Source organism: Rhinolophus ferrumequinum, chromosome 3 (assembly GCF_004115265.2).
Source record: "Rhinolophus ferrumequinum isolate MPI-CBG mRhiFer1 chromosome 3, mRhiFer1_v1.p, whole genome shotgun sequence".
NCBI lineage: Eukaryota > Metazoa > Chordata > Mammalia > Chiroptera > Rhinolophidae > Rhinolophus > Rhinolophus ferrumequinum.
The window spans coordinates 77,392,425-77,406,192 of record NC_046286.1 but is presented as its reverse complement, the minus strand read 5'-3'; the positions used below and the strand labels follow the sequence as shown (position 1 = coordinate 77,406,192).

At 38.4% G+C, this 13,768-nt stretch overlaps 1 protein-coding gene and 1 pseudogene across 2 annotated transcripts in view; both read right to left on the bottom strand.

Moving 5' to 3' along the window:
- Window positions 1-3,708: 3,708 nt before the first annotated feature.
- The window catches only part of LAMA2 (laminin subunit alpha 2), a 527,500-nt gene continuing 517,440 nt past the window's right edge, over window positions 3,709-13,768 (bottom strand). For both annotated transcript variants that reach the window (XM_033102537.1, XM_033102538.1), the window contains 4 exons: window positions 12,361-12,514; window positions 8,036-8,166; window positions 5,831-6,053; window positions 3,709-4,076 (listed from right to left, as the gene is read on the bottom strand). In XM_033102537.1, the coding sequence (XP_032958428.1) occupies window positions 3,919-4,076; window positions 5,831-6,053; window positions 8,036-8,166; window positions 12,361-12,514 (666 nt within the window). In that variant the 3' untranslated portion in view covers window positions 3,709-3,918. The remainder of the gene's footprint in view (window positions 4,077-5,830; window positions 6,054-8,035; window positions 8,167-12,360; window positions 12,515-13,768) is intronic.
- On the bottom strand, window positions 10,196-11,473 carry LOC117020215 (60S ribosomal protein L4-like; annotated as a pseudogene).

Here is a 13,768-nt window from a genome sequence, read left to right as displayed (position 1 = left end):
TGGGTGAAGGAAATATTTTATCTTGTTTTGGGATAAAAATTAATCTGATTTTTGAGGTAGAAAATTAAAATATGCTAGAGAAACTTTTCTCTTTCATAAAATTTCTTTATTTCTCATCATACAAAGCTTTATCTATACAAATTCATGAACCACTTTGGAGTATGGATTTGTATGGGACAAATTTAGCCAACACCTAATTCAGTGAATTCTGCTTGGGTCCAGATCAACTTTCTCGGGTCTACTTGGATGTGTAACTAATGTGGGACTTTAGACACCATTAAATCTCCCTGGGTTCCCTCTGGTTCCTACCCCTAAAATATGTGGGACATATAAGCCCAGGAATTCTCAGCCTTAGTCACAGATTAGAATCAACTGGAATTGTTTAGAAAATGCAAATGGCAGGGCCCCACACAGACATTATACTTTAAGGTCTGGGGTGATATCCAAATACAAGGTTTTATTCTATATTCTTTTCTAAGTATCCAAAGTAATTTTAATGTCTAGCTGGAGTTGAGAACAACTGTACTTATTGATCTCAAAGGGCCCTTCCAACTATACCATTCTAAGGCACTTACCTACAAGCTGACTTTAGCAGGGCTTGACTCTAATAGGAGTGTCAATTAAGTACACTTGCTTTCAAATTTGTTATTTATCCTTCTGCTCAGGATTCAGGAAGGAAAGGCATTAGCTATTAATTTAGGAATTTAGCATCTTTATTCCTGTTTATTCACTCATTATCCAGAATGAGCCCAAAAATCATGCCAGTAGTGTTCAGTGCAGAATAATGTCTTCACTTTCAAGACACAGTGGTTGTCAAAGAGTTATATTGCTTAAAGTTTAGCCAAAAGGCATTAACTAGATTCAATATAATATAATGTATATGTATATATATATATACACACATATATATAATATATTTTTTAACGTGTGTGGAAATGGTCAAGACAAAGTTAGTAGTAGGATTCTCAAATGACTCTACAACTCTTTGTTGGCATAGCGGATAATTTTTCTCATTAGAACAGGGTTCTCTTCCTTGATGGCAATTTAGAATTGCTTAGGAAGCTTTTTAAAAATCTTCATGCCCAAGCTATGTCCTAGACCAAATCAGAATCATTGGACTGGGCACCAGTTATTTTAAAGCCTCCCAGGTCATTCCAAAATAGAGCCATAGTTGAGAATTGCTTGCTCTAGAATGTAGTTGTGTGGACAAATTGTATCAAGCACCTGGCCAATGATGAAATGCTAACAGAGTTAGTTATCTTCTTGATTAGAAATACTGTATTTCCCCGAAAATAAGACCTAGCCGGACAATCAGCTCTATCTAATGTGTCTTTTGGAGCAAAAAGTAATAGAAGACCCAGTCTTACATTATATAAGACCTGGTTTAATATGATAGTAAAATAAGACGAGGTCTTTTATTAATTTTTGCTCCAAAAGACGCATTAGAGCTGATTGTCTGGCTAGGTCTTATTTTCGGGGAAACAGGAATAGTACCTTCCCTCCCCCTGTGGCTTTGTCAAAGAGGATTATTCTTCTTTTGCTAAAGTTACTATTGTGAGGGAAGTCTGCTGTGGTCACACAACAGCCTAGCCGTTTGTCCCCTGCACCTTTCCTCAAGGAAAGAAGAGTCTGTGGGACTGTGCTTCTCTGGGACTGAGTTTGTTACACCTTGTGTCTCTCTGTTTGGTCTCCAAAAGAAGGGTTTGCAGTCAAAGATGAGTAAGATTCCCCACGGGGCGGGGTAGGGGGGGACAACTCAAGCCAGACGGAACCCCATTGAGACCCTCGATGAGCTGCCTTGGAAGATCCAGGAAGGGGCCTTGCCTCCCCTTCCCCCATGCTTGAGAAAAGCTGCTGCTGAGTCCTGATGCTCCCTCTCACCTAATTGTGAGAGAGGTCTTTAGAGCGATAAGATCAAGCTCTTTGTGCTCAGCTCATGGAATTATTTCACCACGAGAGACTTCCCCCGCCCTGGGAGGTGCATACTGCACCTTAGTCGTCATGGAACTATATGCTTCGGTTGTTTTGGGACAAATAATTTCGGTTTGAAGTCATTTTCTGACGTAGTGGTTGAGTTTCACAGACCGTGTCTTAAACAATGTAACTTCCTTGTGTGTAATCAATAAATACCGTCAGTTGGTCCGATTCGGGGCTCCAGTCTTTCGAGGCTGCGAGAACTTTGGCCCTCTGAGATTTAACTGCATTGAGTCTCTGCTTCTTTCTTACAGCTTAACCCAAAGCCACTTCGTCTCGCCTCCCCACAGCCTGTGTTGCGCTGGACGCGACAGTCTGTTTAAATGTTCTGCTTTACTAGACTACAATTATTTCTACTGAAAATGGCAAATGAAATATTTCTTCCTTAAGGTGATGAATAAAATTGAGGCCAGTTTTCTTGATACAGGATCCTTGTCTGTTTGGTGTGTACCCAGGGTCGTGATCTCGCAGTTGCCGAAGACTGGAAACATGGATTGGAGAGGTAAGGTTTAAGCAGTACAGTTTTATTGTAAAGCTCAAGAGAAAAGCTCTCCAGAGAGGGGGGGGGATCCGAAAGCGGAACGCCCTGTGAGCGGGCTACAGTGGGAACTATTAACGCTTCTGAGTCAGAGCTGATTGGTCTTCTGTACTTGGACAGTTAATCTTGGCGGGCTCTGTAGTTTGAAATTGTTTGTTACGAGCTGATTGGGCCCCCTGCACCTTGGCTGATACTTGTGGCGGGCGCTGCAGTTTGAAATTGTTTTGTTAGCTAGTTTAAAATTATTTTCCGTGGCTTTCGTTATGGTCTCAGCCTTAATCCCCTCCACCGTGGCCTTGTCCCTGACTGCCTATGACTTTCTTATCTCATGCTCACAGACCCCTTTGAAGACGATTGAAATAGTGGGTAAAATGAGCACAAAACACAGACATTTTTTAGGAAATGAGGTTTTTAGGTCAAATAGAACTCAAAAAGAATGATGTACACCTTTTAAGTTTATGGTTTATTGTTTGCTGATAAGTAAAAAAATTCACTTCAGCATTATTCCTCTCTACCTAAGTGTAGGTTGTTATACTAAAACTTTGTTATACTAAATACTGAAAACTGAAAGCCCAAAGCCTCAATACTGTAGTATCAAAAGCGTGCTTAATCGTCATTCTGGAGCTTGGTTCTGGTATCTACCCAAAGACTATAAATCATTATCAAACAAGAAAATCAAGTAATTAAGCTTTCTGGCCTCAATCTGATCTATATTCTCTACCTTCAGCATAAAAAGATATTCACTCTTATGGCTAGTTAAACTCTCTTTTAATGAACCTGGACCAGAGAAATGATTTGCTAATGCTTCCACAAACATTGGGAGTATGGGAATGGATTTCTTCCCAATCAAACATAGCAAGTCCACCGTTGTTTTCAGTGGCTGGAACAGAAAGCCAAAGCTGAGATACAAGGAAAAGAATGATAAAAGTATTAATAGGAGTTAAAAAAAAAGATTGCCTTTACAAATAATGACATCTAATCTCTCTCTCTCTCTCTTTTTTTTTTAAGGAGGGCGCAGCTCACAATGCCCATGTGGGGTTTGAACCGGCAACCTTGGTGCTACCAGCACCATGCTCTAACCAACTGAGCTAACCGGCCACCCCTGATTTCTTCTTGAGATGACTCTAGGACATGTTGCAAATTCAACAATTTATGGTAAGTTGCCTTATACCCTTAAAATCACACAAAACAAGAAGTTAGAATGACATAGTTGGTTTAATATTCATGAGCTTGAGAAAGAATTTGAATTAAAAATCAGTCTGGGATCTGAATTAGCACCATCTGAATACACAAAGAATTCAATATACATGCACAAATTAGTTTTAATAACATACACAGGTAAATATATTTGTTTTACTTGATACACTTGTTCTGAAGAACCCTTCTTGTGGTTAAACTTATTTTTATTATTTGGCTGGGCATGATACGGGTTGAACTCCCCTTAGTTCCAGGGCTTTGGCAAAATTAACTTCCAGCGGCTTGCCGGTGCCTTTGGTGAGCCTTAGGGATCGGATGCAACCTCTGAATCTGATGTTGGTTGTCAGGCCAAATTGGTTGAGGCCATCTGAAAAACAAAGCAAAGAGGGCTCAGTTTTTGAAATGCAGCTGCTATGTGTAAGAGCATGTTTCAAAGTCAACTGTTGGTGTGAAATTAAATTGGAAGGCTGTTTTATGCAAAGTTAGTGACTTTGTTCTTAGCTTTACTAACAGTTAAAGTTGTAGAGAAATACAAACTTTTTTTTTTTATAGTAATGTATTATAAAATTTGGAGACATATAGGGCAGCCGGATGGCTCAGTTGGTTAGAGCGCAGACTCTTAACAACAGGGTTGCCGGTTCGATTCCCACATGCGCCAGTGAGCTGCACCCTCCACAACTAGATTGAAGACAATAAGCTCAGTGGAGGGGCGGCCGGATGGCTCATGTTGGTTAGAGTGTGAGCTCTTGACAAAGTTGCCGGTTCAATATCCCCACGGAATGGTGGGCTGCGCCCCCTGAAACTAAGATTGAAAATGATGACTGGACTTGGAGCTGAGCTGCGCCCTCCACACTTAGATTGAAGGACAATGACTGATGGGTCCTGGAAAAACACACTGTTCCCTAATATGCCCCAACTAAAAAAAAAAAAAAAAAAAAAATTGGAGACATTCATTTTAAGACATCAAACAAAGAATTTGGCTTGGAATGAATACTTTCACAGTTGTGACTTACAATTATTAAATTTGATTTAATGAAACAAAACAATTGATCAAATACTTTACTGAATGGGTTTTTAGTGGTGACTTTGTTCATTTTCTTACATTATAAAAATAAATCCCAAAAGGTTAAGTTAGTTGAAAATTCACGCAAAATCTTTCTCTTACTAAGGACAGACTCCCTTTTCCCAGCAGGCCTACTAGGTGCTAATAAGGATCGCATTTCCCAGGCTGTGAATGGAGAAATACATTTTCTTCTTTATAATATCTTGGGGTTTATCTTGATTGAAGCAGAAGTAGGTCTTGTTAAAGCCTACTTGTTAAAACAGAAGTGACTATGGAAAGAGGAGCTCTGAATTGGTCTCCATTACTTCTATATCTTTTCCTCAGTCTCCACTGCTCAGTATACGTACATTTTGCTTATATCATTAAGCCAAGGAGCTTTACAATAAAAGGGAACAAAAGTTTCTCTTGCCAAAATGTTGAAAGACCATTCCAGAAGTCTGTGTTATTTCAGTACTTATTAAGAGGCTTGGCTTGTTTCTCATCAAGTCGAGCACTCTTGTTTATGGGCACTTTAGGTAACTCTTCTGCGGTTCACAGGCTATTTTTAATGTGCTGGAGAGGGATTTTGAATGCAGATTTATTGGTTGGGTTTCTTTGTAATATAAATATAAATTCTAAAATAACCTGAGGGGGAAATTAGCTGCGTTTAACCCAATGATTTCTAGAACTTGAGGAAATAAGTTCCATAACATTTTATGATTCCTCTGGTATATTAATTTTTAAAAAATAAGAGAGAACACCAACTGTGGCCCCAATCGCTGTTAAATGCCTCATCTCTTTTATAAGCCAAATTCATTTCCTCTATCCTCCATCACCCCATGAATGCAAGTTTGGGGGCTGTTGTGAAAATTCAGTCTCATGTGGTTTATATAAGTAAAATGCTCATTTTCTACACTGGAAAGTTCAGGCAAGGTGTTATTTATGGGAGGAGATTCTAAAGCTAGGAAGAAAGCATACTTAAGCACACATTCTTGGACATATTTATAGAAATACAAATCTTTTCAAAATCATGAACGTAATAGAGCCAAGACATTCTTGCTGGGGTGGACAACGCTCACCTGGGAAACCTCCAACAAACACAGGGTCATTTGTGTCAGCTGACGTAGATGCTGGGTTTGCGCTCTGGGCTTCCACCTGGTTCCCATCTACTGTCAGCTCAATGCGGTGTTTGATCTTGTTGGCCGTGACTTTATGCCATTGTCCGTCACACAGATGCCCTGGGATCCCAGCATCATAAACCGCAGTGAATCGGCCAGCGCCATTGTCCACATGAAACATAATCTAGAGAGTAGGAAATTGAACAGTCACAGATGGTTTCATTAGAAGGGTATCATGATGGTTCACATGGTAAAAACTGTCAGATCTCTAGAAAAGACATCAGCTGGAATAGTTTAAAGTGAACATAACTAGGGCATATTCATTTATTAAAAAAAAATACTTGGCAGAAATTAAAACAAATTTAATGAGCAGAAGTCACAAATTATGTTCTTTGCATTTGGGCATTGTTGGGAGCAACAGGCAAAATGTGTGAGTTTGGTGATAATTCTGCTTTTAGAAAATGTGAAATATAATTTTGAGACCAGCTGACAAAAAAAGGACCTGATATAAACAGGGAAAATTCTACCATAGATCTTTTTAGAGTGTGAGAGTTCTTAGTGAACCTTATAAGATTTTCTTAAAAGATGTTGTTTAGAGTGATTCATTAATTTGGCTTACAAATTCATTTTAAAGGGTTATTGCTTTTTTTTTTCAATTTAAGCTTTTGAAGTTTTAATCATATGTATTTTTTTTTTCCTTTATGGTTTCCATTTTTATACAGGATTGTGAGTTACATAAATTACTTTTTTGGGCCGGCTTCATGTCACAGGTGCCAAAGACTTTAAGCCAGAAGGCCGGTTAAATAACAACAATGAAGAACTTAGATTGGAAGTTCTTGTCTAAATGAGAAAAATCTGTTTTCAGTAATATGGAACAGTCCCTGAAATTTGAGATGACAGAATTCTTTTGAAGCTGATGAAGAAAAGAAACATATCGAAACATTAAAAACAGTCAATCTGGCAACACATTTGACAAGGTAAAAAAATAAGAAATAGCGGTTGTAAAAAAAAGATTGAAAGTACAAGTAAATATGTGAAAAGTTTGTAAACTATACAGTGATGTAAATATTAGTTAAGATTTTACTATACTGGGTAGAGTTTGTAATAACAGGATTTTTCATATAAAAGGAGTTTGGTGAGAAATCCACATGCATCATAAAGGAACTTGATACACTGACAAATTGATAGTAACTGTGGTTATAAACAGGTGATGAAACGAAGCTTATTCCAACAAGATGTAGGGAAAGTGTGTTTTGAAAATCTGGCAAAACTATTAAGTGTTGCTTATTTGTTCCCCCTTTTTTCTCCATGCTCCTGGATCTTTTTGCTTTATTGCCTTTGACATGGTTTGAAGACTGAGTGGAGGGAGGGAGGAGGCAAAGGGAAGCATATTTTAGGTCACTGTGTGGTATTTCTTCTTGGGAGGCAACAATAGCTTACAAGTGGAAATATGCACACAGTTGCCGTATGATTCCTATTTAACAGCCAGAAAGAAAACGTGTGATATTTCTTGCTTTACCATCTTCTTTTTACCTGCTCCCTATAGTGCAAAAGTATATACAAACAGGTCATTCCACTGCAAGTGGCTACTCGTAGGCAGCCAGGGACCAAAATGGTGTTTAGAATTAGATTATCCATTGTAAGCAAATTGACCAAATATATTATACTAATATAAATTTGTTATAAATTTCCTAATTTTTGAAATGGTATCTGGATGCTTTTAAATATAAATTGAGAAGCCAATATGTCAGCTAGCCACTTATTATTATAAGAGGCAAAGACTGATTTTCAGACAATCCAAGACCCCTCCTTTTCCCTCCACTGGAATAAAGAGTTTCATAGACTGTGTATTCATAAAGAGGAGAATAACAGTGTACTTTTAGTAACACAGTAAGAGCTTGAGATCTAAAACTATTTGGTCCATTATTAGTCAACACAATTGGCTTAAATAGTATTATGTAGTATTATTAGCTTATTGGAACTTTATACTGGTCTACAGAATAAGTGTGTTGAAAACATACATAAATTGGGATAATCCAGAAGGATGAAAAGATACAATCTAGCTTTCTCCCAAAAAGAATACAGCAAAGCTTCAAAATAGAATTTCTACACATGAACAACAATATCATGAAGAGATCGAGAAATATTTAGATGGCTGATGCTCACCTTTTCATCAATCATTTCAATACCCATTCCATCCATCTTTTGGCTGCTGACTCCCAGAAGAACTCCAGTGGTTCTAGTTGTACGGAATTCAAATTCGACAAGAAGGTCCAATCCCACTTTGAACCCACCAACTGCAAAATGAGAATTAAAATACATATGAGAGTTTAGGGATTATTAATTCAAATTTTTATAATGCAATGGTTTTATTAGATTTCAATTCAGATGTCAGTCAATTATAAGTTCCAGACTCTCATATGGCCTATATTGCCACTATTATATTATATAACACACTTTATATTTATTGCTTATTTTCTTGGCTGTCTTCCCTCCTAGAATGTAAGTTCTGTGAGGCCAATGATTTTTTCTACATTGCTCACCATTTTATCCCTGTGCTTACCAAAGCATCTGGCATATACCGTGTTGCCCCGAAAATAAGACCTAGCCAGACCATCAGCTCTAATGTGTCTTTTGGAGCAAAAATTAATATAAGACCCGGTATTATATTATATTATACTTGGTATTACATTATATTATATTATATTATACTATATTATATTATATTATATCTGGTCTTATATTATATTAAAATAAGACCGGGTCTTATATTAATCTTTGCTTCAAAAGACACATTAGAGCTGATGGTCTGGCTAGGTCTTATTTTCAGGGAAACATGGTAGTGGAGGTTTACTATATATATGTTGAATAAATGAATGAATGAACACACACTGACACTGACTCAAAGAATCTCACGTCCAGGTATGATTATGTTAGCAGTTTTAACTGTTGGATTAAGTCAAGCATTTCAGTAATTATTCATTAAAATTTCACTGGGCCACCCTAAATGGTGCCACAAAGATCTGAAGGCTCAAAAGGTCCCAGACCTTTTATTTATAAGGATAGGAATTGCAAGCACAATTTTGAAGGAGGAGATTCTGGGACATAAACAGACTTTTCTTTCTCACCTAGTTAAGTCTTTTCTTTATAATTTTCTGTATTTGATTCATTGGTTTACTTAATCTTTTAGCAAGTATTTAAGACATGCCTCTTAGAAACAAAGTGATTCATTAAGACCAGACTAGACCATATATCAACTGCACAGAATATTAGGGAAGAACTCATGGAAAGTTTCTCCATGTCATCTATTTATTAGGAAGAAATAAATGCTACGTGTAACCACAACTGTCTTCAATGAAGAGTGGAGCTTATTTTGTGAAAGACTTTTTGTTCTACTGAGAACGTTGATGGGTTTGGATGGGCAAAGGTGGGTTTAGAACGGATATTAAGACTAAAGGGTAGAAAAGGCCGAGTTTTTCTGCAAGATAAAATAGGAAGACCTTGTTTCTGGTCCTGAAAGAGAGAAATAAGGAGAAGAGAGGAACTATGAGGCAGTTCAGCTGAGGACAGAGGGAGTAACCGGGTGGTGGGAAAACTTTTAAGGACAAATATATCAAGAGTTTAAACTGAAGTTGTATGTTTTCCAGGGAAAACCTCCACTGACCACTCAAGTCTTATGTAGATTATATTACACTGTGTGTTGAAGGGATGTCAGGAGTTGTTGGAGCCTGGGGAAGTGGTTAATATTCTGGTCCAGTGTGATCCAGAACAAAAAGAGCTCAGGCAGGATGGCAAGTCAATCTAAAAGCAGAAACTAAAGCTGAAACTTGCCATCAAATTTGACCAAGAGAATGCTAGCCATCTGTGAATTTGTGGAAATCTTGGGGAAGGTTTTGGATTTTTATAGCACATGGAATTTGGGGTTCATCTTAATGCCCAATGTTTCAATATTTAGCATATCCTGTGTTTTTTTCTGATTTCTGCTTCTGTATAGGTGAAGTTTCCACTTATGCTCTTTGTTAGAAGGCCCTGCTCTTCTGTCTCTGACAATTTAGGCCTGTAAGTGTTCAACGCATCTTTTAAATTCTCACACAAATGTCGATTTCACCATAAAACCTTTCCTGATTTCCCCAATCAAAATTAATCTTTCTTCTAGTCACAGAACCTTGCTTGTGTGTCTGTTATAGTTTTTATTCATTTTTTAGTTGCTTTCTTGTGATTTCTAAGCATACAGAATCCTACCTATTTTTCATTTTTTCTTTGATCAGGTTTTTAAGACTAGCTGTCCAAAGTGATTTGACCTTTACGGTATAAACAAATTTCACTTTATGCTGCAGGCTTCTTTTCTTCTGTGGTGGGTTACTTTTCTACTGGCTTCTTCTCAGCTGCTGGTTTCTTGGTAGCTGCAGCTTTTTCTGCCACCAATGGCTTCTACTGCTTCGTGGTGCTAACAGCCTTCTTTCCTTTCTTCCCATACCACAGGCTTCTTGCCCAGAACGCCTTCCTCATGGGATTTGGCTTCAAGCGCTGCTGTGATTTATCCACCTGGAGCTTGTGGTTCCTGGCCTGGTGAAGAACGGTGTTCTGGTGCATGGGTTTTGCATCTAAGTTTCGCTTCAACATGATTTTCAGGTTTTTCAGTGGACTCTTCTTCAGGACTCTGACAAATTGTCTTGCATGGTGCACAGAGGGTTCTTTGGGTCGCTGGGCTTTTCAAGATTCCGCTAAGGTCTGTACTGAGCATATTGTGCAGGGAAAAGTTGTAGTTACTCTTGAAGGAGGCAGCTTTACACCAAAGCAGCTTTAGATCTAACTTGCAGAAAGCACTTTCAGTCCAAATACAGAAACGGCCCACATGTCCACCAGGAACAAGTTGCTTCCACTAAGCAGAGTAATTCCACGGATGTTTCCAAAGGCTTTGATGACACCATTCTTCTCATTATAGATAATGCAAGGTCCCCTGCACTGGATATGACGATGGTTTCTCATTTTGCCCTTGCCAGCTCTCATTCGCTGAGAGGCACAGACCTTTTGGATATCATTCCAGGCCTTAAGTTTCTTAAGAAGCAAAACAGCCTCCTTGGTCTTCTTGTTAGCCTTCAACTTTATCTTCAACCACCAAAGGAAGTTCAAGAACTTCCTCAATACGATGAACTTTAGACATGACCAGTGCTGGTAAGGCTGAGGCAGCCAAGGCAGAGCAGATGGCATATGGCGTCTGTGTTTTGTTCACTCTGCGGGGCCAACAGTGCCAGGTTTTGGTTGGTGCAAACATGTGGCCTCCACGACACATACTGCCACAAGCACCCTGGCCAGAATGATGAGTCTCACCACCTTGAACTTTGGGAATCCGAGCCACTGCTCTGCCCATACCTGCCCACCCAGCATGGGTTTGATGACCTGCTAATTCACTGACAGCACAGGGCTGTCTATTGTTTCTGGGCAAGTTAGTGTGAACAAAGTTCACAATATCTGGTTGAATGGGAGGCTGTAACACAGCAGATGAAGTGGCATTTTTGCTAGATGATTCCCGCTTTTCAGAGTACACCGATAGCAACAGACGAGCACACGCCATGGCGGGAGAGAAGATGGCCACGCTCCTCTCAACCCAGTGCCTCCCACAGGAAAAGGAAAAGTCCAGAATCTTATCTGTTGATAGTAGTAGTTCTTTTTTTATAAGTAAAATCCAAAACTTTAAAATTTATTCAAAATTCTTCTGAATCCCTAAGGTGGCTGTAAACTTGATAGGATATTCTTGAAGGAAGAAACATCTTACTTACTTCTGTTGCCCATAATGACATCTATATATTTATTATGTGCGCATTATTGTTTTTTCTAACGAGTAAATGCATGTATCTGTGGTAACCATGGACTGAATACTCTATCTTAAAGTATGGACATGTCAGATTCTTTATTATTATATGTACGTTTTTTCATATTTGTCTTCCTAAATTGTTCATTCCCGCTTAGTGACCTTACACAGGAAATGTTCATTGGAAAGGGGGAGATACTTAAAGTCAGGAAGAGGTACCAGTCTTCATCCCCAATGTGTGTGTGTATTGTGTGTGTGTGAGGGGAGATCAAGAAATGGAGCGCTGCAAGGAATTGAAGGGGAGAAACAAAGAAAAATGTTATCTAATTTCCAGAAAGGTAGACAGGGAAAATTGGAAAGTAGATAAATTACATAGTATAAACTTATGAACCTTCTTGCAGAATTACATTTATTTTGCTTTTATTGATCTCCAGGGAAGAAGATGAAATAAACTCTCCAAATAGATTTTTAGTTTACTTGTTCTATTAGGTCTTATCAGAATCATTAATACATTAACCGGTAAGAGGCATTTTTAAAATTACTTCTGCATGTTTTTATTTATGGTTTAAATAAAAGATACTGGTTTAGGACCCCAGGGACTTTCATTCTTCCACCCAAGCAAGAAGTTAATATTTGTACCTAGTTAGTATTCAACAGGAAAGAAATGGAAGCACCTCACCTGCTTTGGCAAAACCTGTTCCATCAAAATACGTTCCTTTCTGAGCATTTGCAAAACATGTTCCAACATGGAAGCTGGAGGTTGGCTGTTCAAGGTCAGCAGGGGCCTCTGCCATCTGAAGATTCCTGATGCAGCCTTCAATGCTATAGGTCACCTATTATTCAGATCAGAAGAAACAGATATCAGGTGTGAGCAAAACTTTGCCTTTATGGGGAGTGCAATCATTTGTGGGGTACTCTAAGCGTGGAATCAGCAGCCATTTGTCTTCAAGTATCTCCAACTGTCTCAATCTGCACTCTCACCCAGGCTTCACAGCATGGGCACAGAGCATCGTGCTGTGCTTCTCAGCTAGGACGTATTGAGCCTAGAATCTGACCGTTCTGATATTCTAAATTCTGCGCAGAGCTGTGGGCCCATACGGGTATCCTAAGTTTTAATTAGTCTCTTAGATTTCTGTTAATAGTTTTTTAACCTTAGTATATACACATTTTGTCATAATCTATGTTCAAATTCTATTTGGAAAGATAATAGGTTTGGTTCAGTGTTTCTTCTTCATAAAAATCTTATGAGAGCAGTGGGACCCTTTCCTAAAAAAATGCATATACACATAAAACTTGAAAGTTTGTATAAAACATTCGATGTTTCGGGGCTATAGAAATAAATCAGTCATACTCTGCTCCATTATATTTCATCTGGTTTTAGGATGCAAGTTAATCACTCTTGCCACTCTCATTTCAGAGACTATCATTTTGCCAGGCCTAGGTAGCATATCCAGTATCTATGAAAGGAAAGTGATACAGGTCATCCATAAGAGGAGCCAAATCCTGAGTATTATGACTGTGATTAACAAACGTCTTTGATGAGGAACAACTCTACATTATTATGTGTTGTGATTTGGTTATAGAAATGGATCACACTTGTATGTAGTGTGTTCTCTAAAAACACAAATCCCTTACGCTTCTTACAATAATGCTTTCCCAAGCAAACCAGGACACAGGGTCTGACAAAAAAATTATTTTGTGAATATTGATTTACTAAATTGTGCGGACTTTAAATTCTGAATCCAGTATCGGGTAACTGCACTATAAATACCACATCTCCAATATTTGCTAAATCTCTAGTTCTGAAACAATACTATCAACACCATTATTATCACCATCTTCATTGTTCAGTGCTTTCTACATGCTTGGTACTCTTCCAGCACATTAAGTATATTATCTCATTTAATCTTTACAGCAACCTTGTTTGTTTGATATTAATGTTACCCTATTGTACAAAAGAGGGAACTCTGTCAAAGAAAGATTAGGTAACTTGCTTAAGATCACACAGCTAGTCAATAGTGAAGCAGGTATTCAAACCGAGGGAGTCTAGCTCCAGGGTCCATGCTGCTCTGAGACAGTGCCTCTCA